Source organism: Octodon degus, unplaced genomic scaffold, assembly GCF_000260255.1.
Source record: "Octodon degus isolate 3935 unplaced genomic scaffold, OctDeg1.0 scaffold00016, whole genome shotgun sequence".
NCBI lineage: Eukaryota > Metazoa > Chordata > Mammalia > Rodentia > Octodontidae > Octodon > Octodon degus.
In genome coordinates this window covers 16,162,406-16,181,020 of record NW_004524592.1, presented here as the reverse complement: position 1 = coordinate 16,181,020, position 18,615 = coordinate 16,162,406, and the positions used below count along the sequence as shown (strand labels likewise).

The 18,615-nt window shown below is 43.1% G+C and overlaps 1 protein-coding gene across 1 annotated transcript in view; it reads left to right on the top strand.

Moving 5' to 3' along the window:
* Cdk15 (cyclin dependent kinase 15) overlaps positions 1-18,615 on the top strand; it is a 108,180-nt gene that overhangs the window by 67,872 nt on the left and 21,693 nt on the right. The window contains exon 11 of the mRNA XM_004626664.2: positions 15,130-15,178. Within this exon, the coding sequence (XP_004626721.1) occupies positions 15,130-15,178 (49 nt within the window). The remainder of the gene's footprint in view (positions 1-15,129; positions 15,179-18,615) is intronic.

Below are 18,615 nucleotides of genomic sequence, written 5' to 3'. Positions count from 1 at the left end.
AAATAAATAAATAAATAAAATAGTACTGCAATAAGCATGCAAATGCAGATGTGTTCAACACAGTGATTTCAGTTCCTTTGAATATATACCCATTTATAAGATTGTAGGGGGCCAGAACCATCATGTTCCAGTAATTTGCTAAAATGGTTAACACAAAGGGCAAGAGGAGGAGAACCCAGTATATGTTTTCCAGGCCTTTTAGAAAACATGGGGTTGTTCCTCTGGCCACATACATGCAAATCTTCAAAAAGGGTGATATTGCAGACATCAAGGGAATGGGGACTGTGCAAAAAGGAATGCCTCACAGATGTTACCATGGCAAAACAGGAAGAGTCGACAACATTACCCAGCATGCTGTTGGCATTGTTGTTGACAAGCAAGTTAAGGGCAAGATTCTTGCCAAGAGGATTAATGTGGATATTGAGTATATTAAGCACTCAAAAAGTTGTGATAACTTCCTGAAACGTGTCAAGGAAAATGACCAGAAAAAAAAGGAAGACAGGGCCAGGGAGATGGCTCAGTGGAATAAGCACTTCCCTGGCAAGTGCAAGGGCCTGAGTTCAATCCCTGGTTCCGAAAAAAAAAAAAAAAAAAGAAGGAAGCCAAAGAGAAAGGTACCTGGGTTCAACTGAAGCACCAGCCTTCCTCTCCCAGAGATGCACACTCTGTGAGGATCAAGGGAAAAGAACCTGAGTTGTTGCAACCTATTCCCTATGAATTCATGGCATAAACTGGGGGCGTTGCTCTGCCATTCAGTACCTAATTGGCAGCGTAAGTGTTCTGGTCCCATGTAAAAATAAAATCATCCAGTATGGTAAGGGTGGTATAGGTATGTGGTGCCTTCTTACCGCAGAAATATTTGCAGCAGATTTTCACTGTACCTGGTAATTTTGTCTTGTCTTTACTCATCAGTATTTTCTTGCTGAAAGATATTGCTGAGGTATTGTGCAAAATACGTTACCCAGCATGCGTTACCCAAAAATTCAAATATTTATAAAATATTTATATTGGCTTGAAGATCCTGTAAATCATTATGGGGAATAAGTGTAACAAAATAAATGGAAGTCATTTTAAAAACAAACTTAAGTCCTTTTCAGTTAAATAAATTGTTTAAAGCATAAAAAGAAAAAAAGATTGCAGGATCATATGGTAATTTTATTTCTACTTTTTTGAGAAAGTTTCATACTTTTTTCTATAATGGCTATACTAATTTACACCCATCCATTTGCATCAATTATGTGAGAATTCTCCATTCTCCACATCTTATCCAGCATTTGTTATTTTTTGTCTTTTTTATAATAGTCATTCTAACTGGAGTTAGGTCTCGTTATGGATTTGTTTTGCATTTTCCTGATGTTTAGAGATGTTGAGCATGTTTTGTGTGCTCATTGGCTATTTGCGGTTTTTTGTTTTTTTTTTTTTTTTTTTTTTTGGTGGAACCAGAGATTGAACTCAGACCCTTGTGCTTGCCAGGGAAGCGCTTATTCTACTGAGCTGTCTCCCCGGCCCCTTATTTGTGTCTTTTTATGAGAAATGTCCTTTGTGGTCATTGGCTCCTTTCTTTTCCTTTTTTAAAGACTACCTTTCTTATGTATTTATTTATTTATTTATTTGTGTGTGTGTGTGTGTGTGTGTGGCCAGCTCAGCCCACCAGGGGGCGGGCCTGGCTGGCATGTGGTGCTGGGGGATTGAACCGCGGTCCCTGTGCTTTGCTAAGCTTGTTCTAAGTAGGTGCTTTAGACCACTGAGCCATCTCACCAGCCCTCCTTTCTTAATAATTAGATGATTTGTTTTCATGCTGTCGAGTTATTTAAATCCCTTATGTATTCTCACTCAGTACAGTTTTGGGGAAGCTCAGTTGCTCTGAACTTGGGAGAACCATCCAGTGTTCGTCCCTATGCACTCTACCGTTTCTATGCTTGTCTACGTTCTATCCAGGGGACAATACAGTTTCTGTGCAATTTACAGGTAGGTTTTTTTTTTTAAAACCACCAAGGAGCTGACTCAGCTGGAATGTTTCCCTGCTGCTCACCTGTTCTTGGGGCTCTTGTAGGCTAGTGGGGGTTTGCTGTCAGCACAGACTCTGTGCCTGACCAAATCTGGCAAGGTGAGAGGGGGTATCAGTTTAGAAACTGGCTCCTTCATTCTTGTCTTCCTTCTTCCCTTCCTTTCACCCTACTCCCCTTTTTAAGCAAGCTGACTGAGAACTCTGTCCTCTACTTCAAAGGGCCAGTTGTCTTATTTTGATGTGGGCAGATTGAGAAGCAGGCTTTGAAAAGTAGGTCTTTTTTTGTTTAATCTTTTCTCCTGGGATAGCTTTCAGATCAATATATCCACGTGTCAGTGAGGGGGTTCTGAGGAGCCCAGACTCTCAGCAGGATCATTCTCGAACAGAAATATAAAAGTGAAATATTAAAAACCCTGGAACGTGAACTTCGTCTGCAGAATAGCCAGTGTCTTGCTTGCCTGTACCATGGGAAAAAAAAAATCTTGAAAAAAGAGGGAGGAGGAAAAAAGTGCTTTGAGTACAAGGTTTACAGGTTTAGTAGAGCATAGTAACATCCCCTCAAAGAAGTGGGTGTTGTTCTGTGACCCCCCAAAATACTCCTCTTTTGACTAGGCCGCCAGAACACTCCCCCTCCCCCTGCAACACACCCCTTTTTCACATGCTAACCGAGGTGCCCTGATTGGTTCAACAATAAACTGGTCACACTTGCTAAATGACTGCCATCCTTCACACAATTAGCCAAGACCCATTAATCAAACTGGCGGGAAACTGGAGCTATACTGGCCTCCTGCCATGGAGGAGGGGAGAAATTTTGGTGATCCTTCATAAGCGTCCACCGGAAGCAACAATAAAGACCGGCATGCCTGGGGATTCCACTATCAGTAAGTTTGAAAAGGTTAAAGCCCTACTTGATGCCCTCTGGAACGTGCTGGATTTGTGGCTCAGAAGATCATAGAAGTTTGGAACAAACCAGATGTTCACCTTAAAGCCGGCAACACAGACTGGAGTGTGAATTTAAACTGCAGAGCCCTCTAGACATTTTTACAAAGTTTCTTCAGGGTCATTCCCCGCTCAGTCTCAAGCAGCTTGGGATCAAGTAAACAGAGGACATGCAAAACCATATTGTGTGGGTTTCACTCCTGGAACAAAGAAGAATACAGCCTATATAAGAAGCAGAGAACTGTTTAGGACCAGTACAGACAGATTGGCAATGTGTTGGCAGTATTTGAAGAACATTAAAAATAGTTCATTTTCAGAGGGAAAATACTAAACATGTGTGCTTTTAACCGTAATGTTTTCTGATTTTTTCTTTACCAAATACCCTTTAAGTAAATTTTCTGATGGCAATTGAGAGCAGATAAGATTTTACCTTGAGACCAATTAGCTGTGGAATTGCATAGGGCTTTTGGAGAATCAGCTAAATATTTAGACATGTCGTGGCTAACATAAACAGTCCATACTCCTCGGGAGGTTGTCCAGTCACCATCTCATTAGATGCAAAGATCCTGTGATAAAGAGAAATGTTTTTTCTGCCCACATGATTGCAGCCCAGTTGTGGTTTTTAATGTGTCATTGATTGTTTCATCCAACTCTTTTTGCTCCCCTGAAAGGGCCTGTCGTGGCTCTGTTTGCTTCCTTAAACACGGTTTTTGAAAGCACTCATGCTGTGTGAGCTCAAATCCTAGCATTAATGTACCGCTGAGTTCATTTCACCACACTCAAAAGCACTGAGTTTAAATCCCTCTCAATTCCATTTGAGGCACCAGAAGACTTTATCCTTCTCCACTAATGGTTCCAAGTTTACATCTCGATACTGGGGGTCAAGGACAGGAGAGGATTTAGAAATAACAGCACATGATATTAGTCAATGCATTTTGCCAAATTGGCAATTAGTTCCCGATGTGCGTGCAAAGCATTTTACTCCCGTCTCTTTGATGCCTGTTCCCATAGAGAGGAAAATAAGAGTCCATGGAGGCGGTCAGACTTTTAAAGAAATATCTGCTGAAAATCATGCCTGATTTGTGACACGAGCTCAGCTTCAGGGAAGCATCTGGGATTATCCTGATTCTTGGAGTTTCAGCAAAGACTATCTCACACAGGAAGTTTTTCCAGTGAAGCAACTTAGAGAAAATCAAAAGCCAGAAAGCAACAAAAAAGCCCAGCAGGGTCCGGAATCAGATGTGCTGTAAGCAACAGGACCATGGATCCTGCCCACGCCCCATTGTTTTTGGAATGCTTGCTTTTTCGCCTTTTGTCCACCAGATGGAACCAAGAAATAACAGGGATGGAATCGTGACATTGCATGGCATACTGCTTCCTTGCAGTGATTTATTTTGACTTGAAATCCAGGGTGTAAGTTTCACTGCAATTGATGCCACTATGGAAGAGACAGAGATTAAAATCTAGAATAATTTTTGACCCCACTGGAGCGATGGGGAGCCATTATGCTTTGGGTTCAGAGGGTTCTGGGCAATTCTCTGTATGTTTGCTGTGAATACCATCTAAGACTGAATCTGCACTCTGACATCAGCATGGCCACATGGACTATTAGCCAAGGGAGTCATTCCGTGGCTTGATGAGGAGGCAAGATATCCATGACAGCTAACTAAGGACATCAACTCTTATATGGAATGACAAATTTTACCAACTGGGAGAACCTGAGGACATTACTTATTTCCAGTTCTCTAATCTGCAAAATGGGAGAAATTCTATCATTTAAAAAGTATTCTCAGGCTGGTGAGATGGCTTAGTGTTCTAAAGCACCTACTTAAAACAAGCTTAGCACAGGTACCGTGGTTCAGTCCCCCAGCACCACATGCCAGCCAGCCCTGCCTCCAGGTGGGCTGAGCTGGCCACATACAATAAATAAAATAAATAAACTTTAAAAAAAAAAGTATTCTCAAAGCCAGGCATGATGGTGTACATGTATTAATCCCATTACTTGGGAGGCTGAGGCAAGATTGCTGTGAACTTGAGGCCTGCACAGTGAGTTCAAGGCTTGCCTGGAACACATAGTAAGACCCTGCCTCAAAAAAAAAAAAAAAAAAAAAGTAGGGGCCAGGGAGATGGCTCAGTGGAATAAGCACTTGCCTGGCAAGCACAAGGGCCTGAGTTCAATCCCCAGTTCTACCAAAAAAAAAAAAAAAAAGAAAGAAAGAAAAGAAAAAAGAAAAAAGAAAGAAAGAAAGAAAGAAATTTTGGGGGGCCAGGGAGATGGCTCAGTGGAATAAGTGCTTCCTTGGCAAGTGCAAGGACCTGAGTTCAATCCCCGGTTCCACAAAAAAAAAAAAAAAAAAAAAAAGTATTCTTTATATGCCAGGCAGTATACATGAGTATATACATATGCAACAATACACATAGAATGTAGCAATGTGTATGTGACTAATCTACACAACTGCTAATCCCTACTCCTGCTCACCAAGGTCGGAGCTGGAAGGCGTAGTTCTACTTTTCTGAGGAAACAGAGGTTTCCTCCCAGGCTCTCAGAGACACATTTTCAGATTGGAAATAGGTCAAATCTGCATCCAGAGCTCATCCTCTTTCCACTGATAACGTCTTGTCCCTCTCTCTTCTTGTGGCTGGTGCCTAAGATAGCAACTAAGTTATTGAACTGCCTGCTATGGTGCCTAAGTAAGTTGGCAGGTGCCCGTTCAGTTTATTACGGTGTGGAAGTTCATCTACTCAGTGAGGTAGCATGGTGCAGACCCCCCTGTTGCTTTATTAGCTCCTTAGAAGTCTTTGCCTTCTTCTAGATGTCAGACATACTTCCTGGCACCAGAGCTGGCTGGTGGTTTTGCTTACCTTGCCTTAATTCCTATGTTATAAGAATTACCTCTCAATTTTCAAGCACCTGCTGCTGAGGTCCATCATGAGGGGCTACAAGGAGGGTTCCAGGTGGCTCAGGGTCAGTTCTGCTCCCTGCACCTGACCTTCCTCGAGATGTCTGTCCACTCTGCCCACAGGGTCTTTGCACAGAGAACCCCTGCTCTCTGCCTGCCACATAATGAATATCTGGTAAAGGCCACCAGACCACTGGCAGTGTTTGTGTTTTCATTGCTAATTTCTCCCACCTATGGGATAGCGGGAAGAGTGCTTGAGTCTTCGGCAGAGCAAGCCTGACCTCTTTAGTGCTCCTAGTACTTTACACACCCCCCTAAATGGCACGTAGGAGGTAGTCAGTAGATATCTGGGAAGTGAGATCGATGACAAGAAGTTAGAAAACTTGTTCCAACTGTACCCTGTAGGATATAATAATTCTTGTTCTCTCTGCTTTGCCAAGAAAGAACATACAAGCTATAATTACTGCTCAGTAATAATAACTACTATCTCGAGCACTACCTATGAGAGGCTCTTTGATTGCATGCCTTATTTTACTTTGATTCATAATTGCCCTATCTGAAAGAGACATTGAAATCATCCACACTTTATAAGTATAGAAGTATATCTAGCCCAGGGTCACCCAGTCAGCAAGGGAGTGACCCCGAGTATGCACACCCATTAGACCCCAGATGGTGCTCATAGGATCCCACTATCAAATGGCAATGGAAAGATTTGGTAACTAAAACAAGACCCTGCTGTAGGGAGGGACCAGGTAAGAGTTTTCCAAGTCTACTTACAGATGATCATATCTTTCCCAACTTTATCTGTGAGCTTGGCTGCCAGTTATGGAATGTAATATGAGTGCAGTCCTAGCCCGGGACTCCAGCAGCCCGCCCTGGCCACGCTAATGAAGCCATCGGCATTTGCTGAGCCTGTGCACAGAGCCTGGGCTCATTACAAGCTCGCTTCTGGAGAGCTGCTGAAAGGTCCTGGGGAGTTCCTATTAGCATCTTTATTAACCCGTCCCCTACATCAGTCAGGGAAATTAATTTAGATACACAGGCCACTTTGATCTTCATTAATAGTTTCTTCTCGTTTCTACGTTTATTTTTAGTTTTCTCATCTTTATTTGGTAGCAATTATTAGTTTTTATGGAAGGGAAGTGGATGATCTTAAAGTAATTAAGATTATAAAAAATGGCAAGTGAAAGAAGGGAACGATATTTCTTTTTAATATAAAACCTCGCTCATATATACATTCTTATTTGTCAATGAAGATAAATGATTAAATATGACTAAATGTTTAAAATAAAAGTAAAACCTTGCTGGGTTCCTCCCTAGTTCCAGGAGAAAAGAGCCTCACCTGCCAAATGTCACTGACCTGGCTCAAACCCCCACTACCTCCTCCAATCCCTGAATGAAACAGATAGCTTGTTAAGCAAGTGGGCTCTTATGAAGAAAGCTTAATAATTCCATTTCTATCTTTTATGCAAGCATCAACTTCTGTCATCTATCCAGCAAATTTTAATTAAATACTAGGTGCTAGACTGGAAGAATAAAGAAGAAACATAGCATAGATTCCTGCTGTCAAGTATTATAACCTAGAGTGAAAAATGAACCAATCGGGCATGTGGAAAGTGTTAGAACAGCATCCCTGGGGACCTTTAGGAATCTGGGGAAAGACTCCTCAGTCTGGGGAACTGGGGAATTGTTGTGTGACAGATGTGAGCTGGGCTTCCACAGTGACACAAAAAGGTGACTAGAGAGAGATGGACCTCTCCAGGTGGGCAAAAGAAGGATGATCTGGACCGAGGGATCAGACACAGAAGGACAGGAAAACAGGTGTACTTGGTGCAGTACCAAGCAGGTCAGCTGCTCAGGGTGCTAGAGTGCTGACTTAGTGGAAGCCCATCCCTGGTCATTAAATTGCATGGGTGACAAGGATAGTATTACCCAGGTCTGGTAATCGGCCTAAAGATTTAGATTTTGACCTATGTGCAAAGAGAAGGCATCTGATGATTTGTAGCAGGGAAATGAGAGGCCAAGGTCTAGCTTCTAGAAAAAAATGCTCAGCAGACTATATTAAAATTGAATTGGTGATAAGCCAGACCAGAAATAATGTGGCAATGCTCTAGATTCTAGAAGACAAGTACAATGTCTTTCCCCCACATCAGTGACAATGAATAAGGAGAAGAGAAAACAAATCTAAAAAGCATTCAGGAAGTAGAACGAACTGGAAGTTGTAGCTGATAAGATGTCCTGATGGGTGAGAGAATTGTCCCCATGTGTGAAAGAAAGATAGCACCATTGCCTGGAACAGAAAATAAAACAAGGGAAAGAACTAATTTATGGAAGGTAATGAATATAAGATTTCAAAATTTTGGACTAGGGATATAGCTAATGGTAGAGTGCTTATCTAGCATACACAAAGCCCGGAGTTCAATCCCCAGTTCCACGCAGAAAAAAAAAAAAAAGATTTCAACATTTTGAGCCATTTTGAAACAAGTAAAAAGTAATTAGGAGTGTAAGCCTGTGATGACAAGAGTCCTATATAGAAATACAGAAGTGGAGAACATTTGTATAAAGTGTACTGAAAGCTCCTAGTGTGAATTCACTTGCCCCCAGAGAGAACGTGAGGACCGTGATGGAGCCCTACATGTGGAACCAGCAAACACCCTGGGTAGAGGAAAAGGACCATTTGGAAGTGAAGAAGAAACAGCTAGAGGGGCTGAAGATAACAGCACCATGGATGATAATAGCACCAGGAGATAAATAATAGCTCCATGGAAATCCTGTGATCATAAGCTTGCCAGGGGAAAGCCAGGTACTGTGTATGCTCTCAGTGCTCAACAATGACCACATGTGTTGGCCCTGCGATACTTCTGGAGACTGCAAGAGATTGACAAGGGTCATTTGATGTATTGTGGGCTGGGGTATACCTCAGAGGTGGAGTGCTTGCCTAGCATGTGCAAGGCCCTGGGTTCAGTTTCTAGCACCCCCCCCAAAAGAAGATGTAATGTTTACTATCATAAACACTGGAGAACGTGCTCTAGCTATAGGGTGTAATGATAGGTGTTAACCACTGCACCACCCTGAGAGGAAAGAGTCCTGACTACCTCCTCTCTCCATCTTTTCCATCCACAGGAGCAGGGCCTGACCTCTTCTTCCTCTCCCAACACCTTAGGAATGGGCTTGAAAGGATGGGGTGTGGTTACCTCAGAATCACAGGTGTGGTTTTGATGCAGGATTATAAAACCAACAAGCTACACATGTGAGTTAGCAGACCAGCCTCAGTGACAAGTTGACTGTCACCTTGGTTTCTAGAGCCCTGAAGTTGCTCAAGAAGGGTTCCAAACCCAATAAAGACTCCAGAGCCAAAGAGTCAGGAAGCCTCTAAGCCAGCTCATAAGGAAGAGGAAGGCGGTCCATGTGAGGAGGGTGTAAGTGTATGTCTGGGGTAGGGGAAGGTGAATACAGGTCAGAAGAAAAGGGCTACGGATTTCTGCAGTGTACTTTTAAAGTTACTGCTTAAGATAGTGAAGTAAGGCAGAGAGCAGTATCAACTATTTAAATATGTGGTATCTCAAGAATGAATTATATTCAGGAAATTCCAGAAGTGTAGTTGAGTAGACCAAACTATAAGATAACCTTAGGGTGATTGTGGCAGGGCTACAGTAACTAGAAAATGTTTTACCTTGAGCTGAGACTGAAAATGTTCTACTGATGTGTTATCAATCAATCAGTGTATCTCTACTGACTAAGGTTTCCATAGTTGAGTCAGTTGTGAAATAGGTACCATTAAACATTTATGAAAAATAGACCATTTTTACTTTGGAAGCATTAGCTCTGCCCTCATTTTAATTTTATTCCATTTAGTTCAGAAATTTAAATCGTCTGCTTTTTTAGTTTCCTTTTGCAACTTTGCTTTTCCTGCCTGGAATTCCAATTGCACTTAAATGAAAACTCTTTCAAAGAGAACTGCGGAGGGAGGAGATGGAAGAAAATCTGGTCTAATGATTTACTAACATCTTTGGAAGAAGAAGGGAAACAAGCTACCTCCAGACCTATTATTTTTAGAGGCTATTGAAGCCAGAGAAACAGACTGTTCTTGAAATGGTGCTATGTAAAATGCCTCTCTGCTTGGGGATCAGTCTCTCATTGATCGTTCTGAGCTTAACTACTCCAAAAAAATCAATGGAGAGGCAAGGTCATTGAGAATCAGGTTATCTGCGAGATAGTGGGAGGATAGGCCATAAATAGGCATTGGGCTTTAGCTGCCTTCCCAGCAGCTTTGGACTGACCTGGCTACATAAATGGCTCCATCTCCACTAAATGTAGCTACAGAATAGATATGGGAAGACGCAGCACCATCAGTGTGCACGGTCTCAAGCTGAAAATGCCTCCCCTCCTGGGCCCTGGGGCAACACTTACAGATCATCCTTTCTGGTAGAATTTACTAAAGCTGATTTCTCACTTGTCACACTTCCTGTTTCACATCTTGGAATAACTTATTAAGTATTAGTCAAACACTGAGCTCTGCAATTTTTATCTACATTGATTAATGAAATTTTCACAACTTGAGTTGTCACAGACAAGGAAATGAGGCTCAAGGAAGCATGTCGAGTTGCTGGTGAGTGTTAGGCCCTGCCCTCACTAGAAACATCTGGAGGCCATTAAAAGCGTAATAACACAACAACTAACCAGTGCCTGAACCCTCCCAGACTAGTTAAATCAGACTCTCTAGGGGGTGGAGCCAGGGCTGCCTTGCTTTTAAAAGCTCCCCAGGTGAGGCTAATATACTCCCAAGCAGCAAGACAAGGGCTGAGAATAAGAGGGAAAAAAGGACTTGGGCTAACCTAACGTTTCTGAGCCCCAGCTACATACCAATTGCTTTCATACCTATTCCTTTCAGCAGTTGGAAAGAATGGCCATTTCATAGATTTGAAAACTTTAGGGCTGGCCAAATAGCTCAGTAGATTAAAGTGTGTGTAAGCAGGCTCAGGGGCCTGGGGTTCAATCCCCAGGCCTGCTGTGCTGGCCCTGTCCTCCAGGACACACTGAGACTGCAATTGAGACTATGCGTGGTGGCATATGCCTGTAACTTCAGCTCTCAGGAGGCTGTAAACAGGCTGATCACTGAGAGTCTGATCTAGTACTGAGACCCTGACCACCCTGTGACCCTTCCCTAAAATTACCAAAAAAAAAAAAAAATGGTAGGGAGCCCAGGAAATGGCTCAGTAGAATAAGTGCTTGCCTGGCAAGTGCAAGGGCCTGAATTCAATCCCCAGTTCCGCAAAAAAAAAAAAAAAGAAAAAAAGAAAAAAAGAAAGAAAAAAGAAAAGAAAACTTTCTCAGTTACGCAAGGACAGAGGTTAAACGGTTTTCCACCACAGTCCCAAAGATCCTAACCTACAGAAAGGTGAATTCAACCTGGGCTTGTGTTCATGTTACTACACACACCTGAGAAACACACCTCTGGCTCACACTGAGGATCCAAAAGAAATCAAATTAGGTTTATCAGAATAGGAACTTGGAGCGAGTCAGAACTTCAGCAGAAGGAAATAGTTACAGAAAGCTTTCCAAAGTGCACACGAATTGGGTGTGTTGGCACAGCCTGCAATCCCAACACTCAGGAGGCTGAGGCAGGAAGATTACCATGAGTTCAAGGCCAGCCCAGGCTGTATGGTTAGTTTAAGGCCAGGCCCTGTCTCAAGAAAACAAAGCAGAACAGCGAGCATAACCAAGCAGAAACAGCTGAGAAGCAAAGTACATCAGACTTCCTGATGGCTACCCCGTCCTGTGCAGTGGGAACTGTAGTATCCCCTGTGGGAACAAGAGAGAACTGAGATCCCGGGAGGTTAGACAACATCTTGGAGTCTCACAGCTGTGGCTGAGTCCAGGGTCCAAAGGCCTCACCACACACTGCTCTACCCATTGATTTTAGAGGAGAAAGAGGAAGGAAAAACAAACAGGATTTATTTTGCCTAATTCTCCAAAGAAAGCACTGTCTGTTGAATTATGTCAGCACCCTTGTGAGGTGAATGGACCTTGAGGTGCAGAAGCCCAGGGTGACAGTGGTGAAGTGTTTCGCTTACAGTGTCAGCAAAGCCAAAGACACTGTCAGTACTCAAACTAACTCAACTAGCACCCAACTTCTAGGAGCAGCCCTTAACCTGGAAACAGGATGAAGATACTATGGCCCAAGAAGCAAGCTCCTAGAGATCTAAGAAGAGAAAAACAGAACACGGAAGAGCACTGAAATGGATTTCACTATGTTGATTAGAAATTTAGCTATGACTAAATGAAAAAGTATTTTAATTTTGTTTGGCCAGGGAAGAACTGTAAATAGGCTACAGAAAGTAATTGGGAAGTAAACATATTAACAAATGCCAGATATTCTTATCTTTACAAGTTAGTCTGAAATTAGATGCAATCATACTGAGCAGAGAGTAAACAACCTACACTTACAAAAGCCGCCTTAGTCCCCACCTGGGACTATAAACCACCAGCAGAGTGGCTCACACTTAATTGTATCTGACCTTGGAAACTCAGCTTAGGCTACTTTCTTTGATTACTCCTTTCACTCTACAGTTCTTGGGGCTACAAATTCAGCTTTCAATGGAATTTACTCTTGAAATTATAGAGTGATGGTGTCGTCCTTCCATACCTGTAGAGCTCAGCTGCAGGATCCCCTCAGATTCCAAACCCTGCAGAGGCTCAGCTCGCTTCTGTAAAGTGGGGTAGGATCTACATGTAACCTCTGCACAGCCTCCATACGCATTCCTCAGAATCACCTCAACACTTGTAATCGCTGCTACAATGTAAATGCTATGTGTGTGGTTGTTACACTTTATCGTTTAGATAATGGCAGGAGGAAACGATCTGTACATATTCAGTATAATTGCCCTACTGAGTTATTTAAAACTTCTTTGCAAGTCTGTTATTCGAGTCCTTGAATGGGAAACCTATCAATGAGCAACAATAAGGTATAGAAAGCCAACTTTACACATTTTTTATTAAACTTATTTTTGAGAAAATAGGCATAGAACCATGAACACCATCTCATGCGTAGTCTTCTAGGTCTTCCTATGATCATACCAGCGTGATTGCTAACATCATCATGAGTGATTTTTTTTGTCCAAGTACAGTTAAGTTCTTAGCTGTGACAAACAGTCTTGGTTTGTTCCATTCATACAGGACTTGGAAAAACAGACTTTTACAACACAACAACTATGTTTCAGGCCTTTAAAAAGTATAAGGCAAATATATCATTTAAAATGAGAGTTGAAGTGCTTTTTTCTCAATTTGGCTGACAAAGTAGGAATTTGGTAAGCAGCATCAGCTAGCTTCCTCCACGGTTCTTCTGTGTCCCTTACTGTTTCTAGGATGAAAAATTGTACCTTTCATTGTGATTTTAATTGGGCTGGTGTCAATGCCAAAAGCAATAAGAACACATGTAGCTAAATATAAGTGTTATAGAATGCTCCAAATTAAATTATAATTTCTATTACCCATTTTGGATTATTCAAGCCCAGAGCCACTGCCATCTGTACTCAGTGGCATATAAAATTCCCCCCCTTCCTTGTTACCACTTCTGAGTCTGTGAGCCCTTGCCCCATCATTTGTCACGTGGCCTTTCCTGTGCATGTGCTTTGTTCTCCCAAACGAACTGTCAGCTCTGTTAGAGCTGGAGAGTTTCTTTTGATTTCTTTGTCTTCTCTTAGCCCTTGGCACATGCTCTGCACGTACTACATGTTAAATAAATGTTCGTTGACTTCAGTGAATATTTGGACTCATCAGTTGGCCTCAGCTGCCATAGCAAAGTACTATAAATTCAGTGGTTTAAGCAACAAAAATGTTTCACCTCACAGTCCCAGGTTGGGAAGTCTGGCACAGAGGTGTCTGAGGGCCTTCTGATAAGCTGAGGGACATCTGTGCCAGGGCCCTCTTCCTGGCCTGCAGATGGCTGTCTTCTCCTTGCTTTTCCACACATCTTGTTCTCAGATACCGCTCTCCTTCTGCATCCACATTTTCCCTTTATTTCTTTCCTTTTCTTTCTTTCTTTTTTTTGTCTTTTTTTATTTTTTTTTAATTTTTTTTTAATTTTTTTTTATTTTTATTATTTATTTATTTTTTTTTGGTGGAACCAGGGATTGAACTCAGGCCCTTGTGCTTGCCAGTGAAGGTCTTATTCCACTGAGCCATCTCTCCGGCCCCCTTTATTTATTTATTTATTTATTTTTTGTCTTTTTGGGACAGGGTCTCAGTATGCAGTTCAGGTTGGCCTTGAACTCCCTGTGTAGCCCAGCTGGACTTGAACTGGCAGCAGTCCTCCTCTCTCAGCCTCTCAAATGCTGGGCTTATAGGTGTGCGCCACCACACCCAGCAGAATTTTCTCTTTCTATACAGATGTCAGTCAAATTGTATTTTTGCTAAACTCGGGGATCACATCTTAACTAATTTCAGGGCCGGCCAAATAGCTTAGTGGATTAAAGTGCCCACAAGTAGGCACAGGGACCAGGAGTTCAATCAGGCATGGTGGTATGTGCCTGTAAGGCCACCACTTGGGAGGCTGTAACAGGAGAATCACTACGAGGCCTATCTAGTAGTGAGACCCTGAACACCCTATAGACCCTTCCCTAAAAAATACAGAAAAAAAGAAAAAAGAAACATCTTAACTAATTATGACTGGCAGGACTTTGTTTCCATGTAACATTATTTTCCAAGGTGTGTTTGGAGTTAGGACTTTAACGTAAGAAATAAAGGGGCACACAAATCAACCCACGATGGTGATCTCCCTCCCACTGGGTCATAAAAATTCAGAGTTAGAAGAGGCCTTAAAAAATCATTGGTTGGGGGGGCCTGCCCCTTAGCTCAGTTCTTTAAGTGGCTGCTTCAACAAAGCAGTCAGGCTCAGGTTGCTGTGGTTTGATCCCCACAACTCAAGCCAGCCAAACCTGCCCTTAAGGCATTCTGAGAAAAAAAATCCTTAAAAAAAAAAATCATTGGTGGGGGCTGGGAAGATGGATCCGTGGAATAAGTGCTTCCCTGGCAAGTGCAAGGGCCTGAGTTCAATCCCCGGTTCCGGGGGCGGGGGGGGGGAATCATTGGTTATCCCTGATAAGCGCAAGGGCCTGAGTTCAATCCTTGGCTCTGCCAAAAAATAAAAATAAAAAATCATTGGTTAACTCACCCGATACTTAAATCCTCTTGCCCCAAATCAAGGGGAGCATTTATAATTTTAATAATATTTCTGACCACAGATTGAATCTTTTGTTTTTTGTTTGTCTATGTGCTTTCCAGAATGGTTCCTGATGCCTAAACCACAGAGACTTCAGATGGTATGGAACAGGTGAGCCCTGCAGTGGGAGCTATGTGCAGGCAGGGAGAAGATACTTTCTGTGGCCCTCCTTCTGCTGCAGACAGCCCCTAGCACCCTGGCCTGGGAGCCCGCGCTGCCTAGGATGGCTCTGGGAGAGCAAGCCCCTCCCCCACTGTGTTAGTTTTTTTCTCTATGAACCATTTTATTTTCAGTGAGTTTGGCCATTAAAATTGCTTTGTGTCCTGGAGCCTTGCCCCAGGCCCTGAGAACGCAGGAGAGCTGGCCCACAAGAAAACGGTAGTGGGCTTATTATTCTCTGACACAGGGAAACCAAATAGCATCATTGAGTGGCCGTTGGAGGGGACTTGATTCATAGAGGTCATGCTTTCCCAGGCCCTCTCCATGCAGCCCAGCTCAGACCAGGGCAGACTTTTATTACCAGCCTTCAACAAATCCCTAGTTTCTTTTGCAAAGTAAAACAGATAATAGAGACATTCCGGGAATAGTTAGCTAACTAAGCTGCGCCAGGCAACCTCAGGGCTAAGAAGAACCCAGTGTTTTCGGACAATGACCAATTACAATAACCAGGATTATTTGATCTAAGAGTAATTAGCCAAAGCTCTGTTCTTTTTGCTTCAGTGAGGAGGTAAAAAGGGCAGTGAGGTAAACATCAGAGAAGGGGAAAAGAGCTCAAATGTCAAAGAAAAGTACACTCTTCCAGGTGAAGAGAAGGCTCACCAGCCAAGATCCTAACTGAAAATGTGGAACAGTTTAACCTAATGTCCTTTGATTTCTCTATGCATGCTATTCAGATGCTCTAAAAGGCTACAACATACACTAAAATACACTAGAAGCAGAATCGTTCACTGCAAGGGCTCTTTCGCAAGAGGGACCCAGCTCTCTGGGGGGTGCCCCCACACTTTTTTTTCATTTTTTCTTAATTTTTATTTTTTATTGTTTATTTATTTATTTGGTACAGGATCTCACTACACAGCTTGGACTTGTAGTGATCCTCCTGTCTCAGCCTCCCCAGTGCTAGGATTACAGGCGTGCTGGTGGCAGCATGGCATGCAGTACTAAGGATGGAACCTGGGTCCTTGTGCCTGCAGGCAGGTGCTTAGACTGCCAAGCTAGCTTCCCGGATCTCACTCTTATTGTCAAAAGCACTGTATAACCCAACACTTGCCATCATCTTGGAAACTGTTGTCATCATTTTACTGAGGCTGGGCAGGCTTTCTCCTGTCAGGCTCCCTAACCTCTAATTAGAGACATTTGAATTTTCACTCTGCCCTATTGCTTTCTTTTATTTTACAATTGGCTTCCAAAATAAACAGTAACTCTGAATCTGCAAAGTATCTAGCACTCTGCTGCTGCTGTTGCCGCTGTCAGGGTAATGCCAGCAGTCTCCACCATCTCCCCAGAAGGCTCTCCTTGCCAGGCTCAGTAGGACTTGCATCCTCCCAGTATCACTCTGGCTTTTCTGACCACACAACACTTAGCGCCTCCAGAAACCTCTCTGTACGCCTTTGCCCAGACACAGCCTACTCTCTGCTCAGACCTCCACAGCGGGGTAATGTCTAGGGCTGCACTAATACAGCAACCACTAGTCGTCACACGCAGCTACTTAAGCTTAAATAATTCTAATCCCAAGGGTTCCACAGCCACAACGGACAGAGCAGAAACAGAATATTTCCTTTGTCAAAGAGCTCCATAAGACAGTGCTGGCCTAGAGTTTCACATGAGGAAACTGTTGGCTGTGAGAGGCTATGCGAAGAGGACTAATTGTCCGGTGGGATGAATGTCATGTGCCCAGCAAGGTGCAGCACATATTATTACCTTTAACTCTTACATATGTCATTCCTGCTAGGCATGGTGATGCATGCCTGTACTCCTAGCACAAGGGGAGGCTGAGGCAGGAGCATCACTGTGAGTTTGTGGCCAGCCTGGACTTCAAAATGAGTTCAAGGCCAAACTGCATAGTGAAACCCTGTCTCAAAAAGACAAAAAAGGGGCCAGGGAGATGGCTCAGTGGAATAAGCACTTCCCTGGCAAGCGCAAAGGCCTGAGTTCAATCCCTGGTTCCGCCAAAAAAAAAAAAAAAAAAAAAAGTCATCCTGGGTCAAAGAAGAGGAAACTGAGGTTCAGACAAACTCAGTAATCTGGCCAGGGTCATGCAGCTAAGGAACTGGTGGAGCCAGGATCCATCTGGTATACAACTTTCTGTTGAATCTGGCTACACGCGTGTACATGAAGAGCGGCTTTTCCACACCACCCCCTCAGAGGTACTGTGGAGCTGTGCGTGCTCCTGTGTGCACAACCCAGTGCCTTGCTCTGGTGCTATGATGACTTCTAAACTGAGCCTAGTAAGTGCACTCTCACTTTATTAGGCTGAATGGCAAGTTATAGGAAAAGTTTTCTGATGTCATTTCTTTCTTCTGCTGGGTGTTTCTTTGGGTTTTTTTTTTTTTTGGGGGGGGGTGGTATTTTTGGAGGGTTGTTTTGGGATGTTTATGTAGCTCAGGTTGGCCTTGGACTCACTGTGCAGCCCAGGCTGGCTGGCCTCAAACTCTCAGCGATCCTTCTGCCTCAGTGTCCCAAGTGCTGGAATCACAGGTGTGTGCCACCATGCTTGGCTTGCTGGATGTTCTTATGTGGCCACCTACTTCACCCCATGCTAGACCCTTCTCCTTTCTATGGATGCACTGCAAAAGGGAAAGGGCCGGTGGAGCTCACAGTACCAGCTTCATCCTATGTTGTGAAGGCTGTGAAGGAGCGGAACATTTTTATACTCAGTCAGGAAAGCCAAAAAATTAAAACCACTGACTCATTCCTCTGAGAACAATCAGATTTTATATGTGCTGAGCACTCCCAAAGGTACCCTTACAGTCCTCCTTCAAGACACCAAGAATGAGCAGGCATTCACCAAAGGCTCCTTTCTGTCATAACTACCTGAAAATTTGCAAGCACTAGGAATCTCCACATTTCTTCTCCTCTGTGAAATAATGACTCCTGGCTTGAAGAGTAGCAATCTGTTGCAGAAACAATTTTATCTCATGGAAATCAAATATCTGAAAGTTTCTTACTCAAACCTTATAGAGAAATTAGACAGATCACAACACAGGGCCGTGCCCTGCAGTGCTCCTGCCCCCTTGGACTTGTAGTAAGCCCTGCACTTTTGGCTTGATTGTTTCCCGGCCATGCAACTTAATTTCTAAATGTCAGTCTGTAGTTGTTAATCGTTCTGCAAGGTCTGTGTATTTTTCCCTCTGTGACTCTCTACTTGTAAAGCTAATTGTGAGCTGTAGAGGTGGGTGTCCAGGAACGAATGGCACTAGATTACCAAAGACTTTCTTTTTTTTTTTTTTTAAATATTTATTTATTTATTTATTTATTTTGTGTGTGCGTGGCCAGCTCAGCCCACCAGGGGGCGGGGCTGGCTGGCATGTGGTGCTGGGGGATTGAACCGC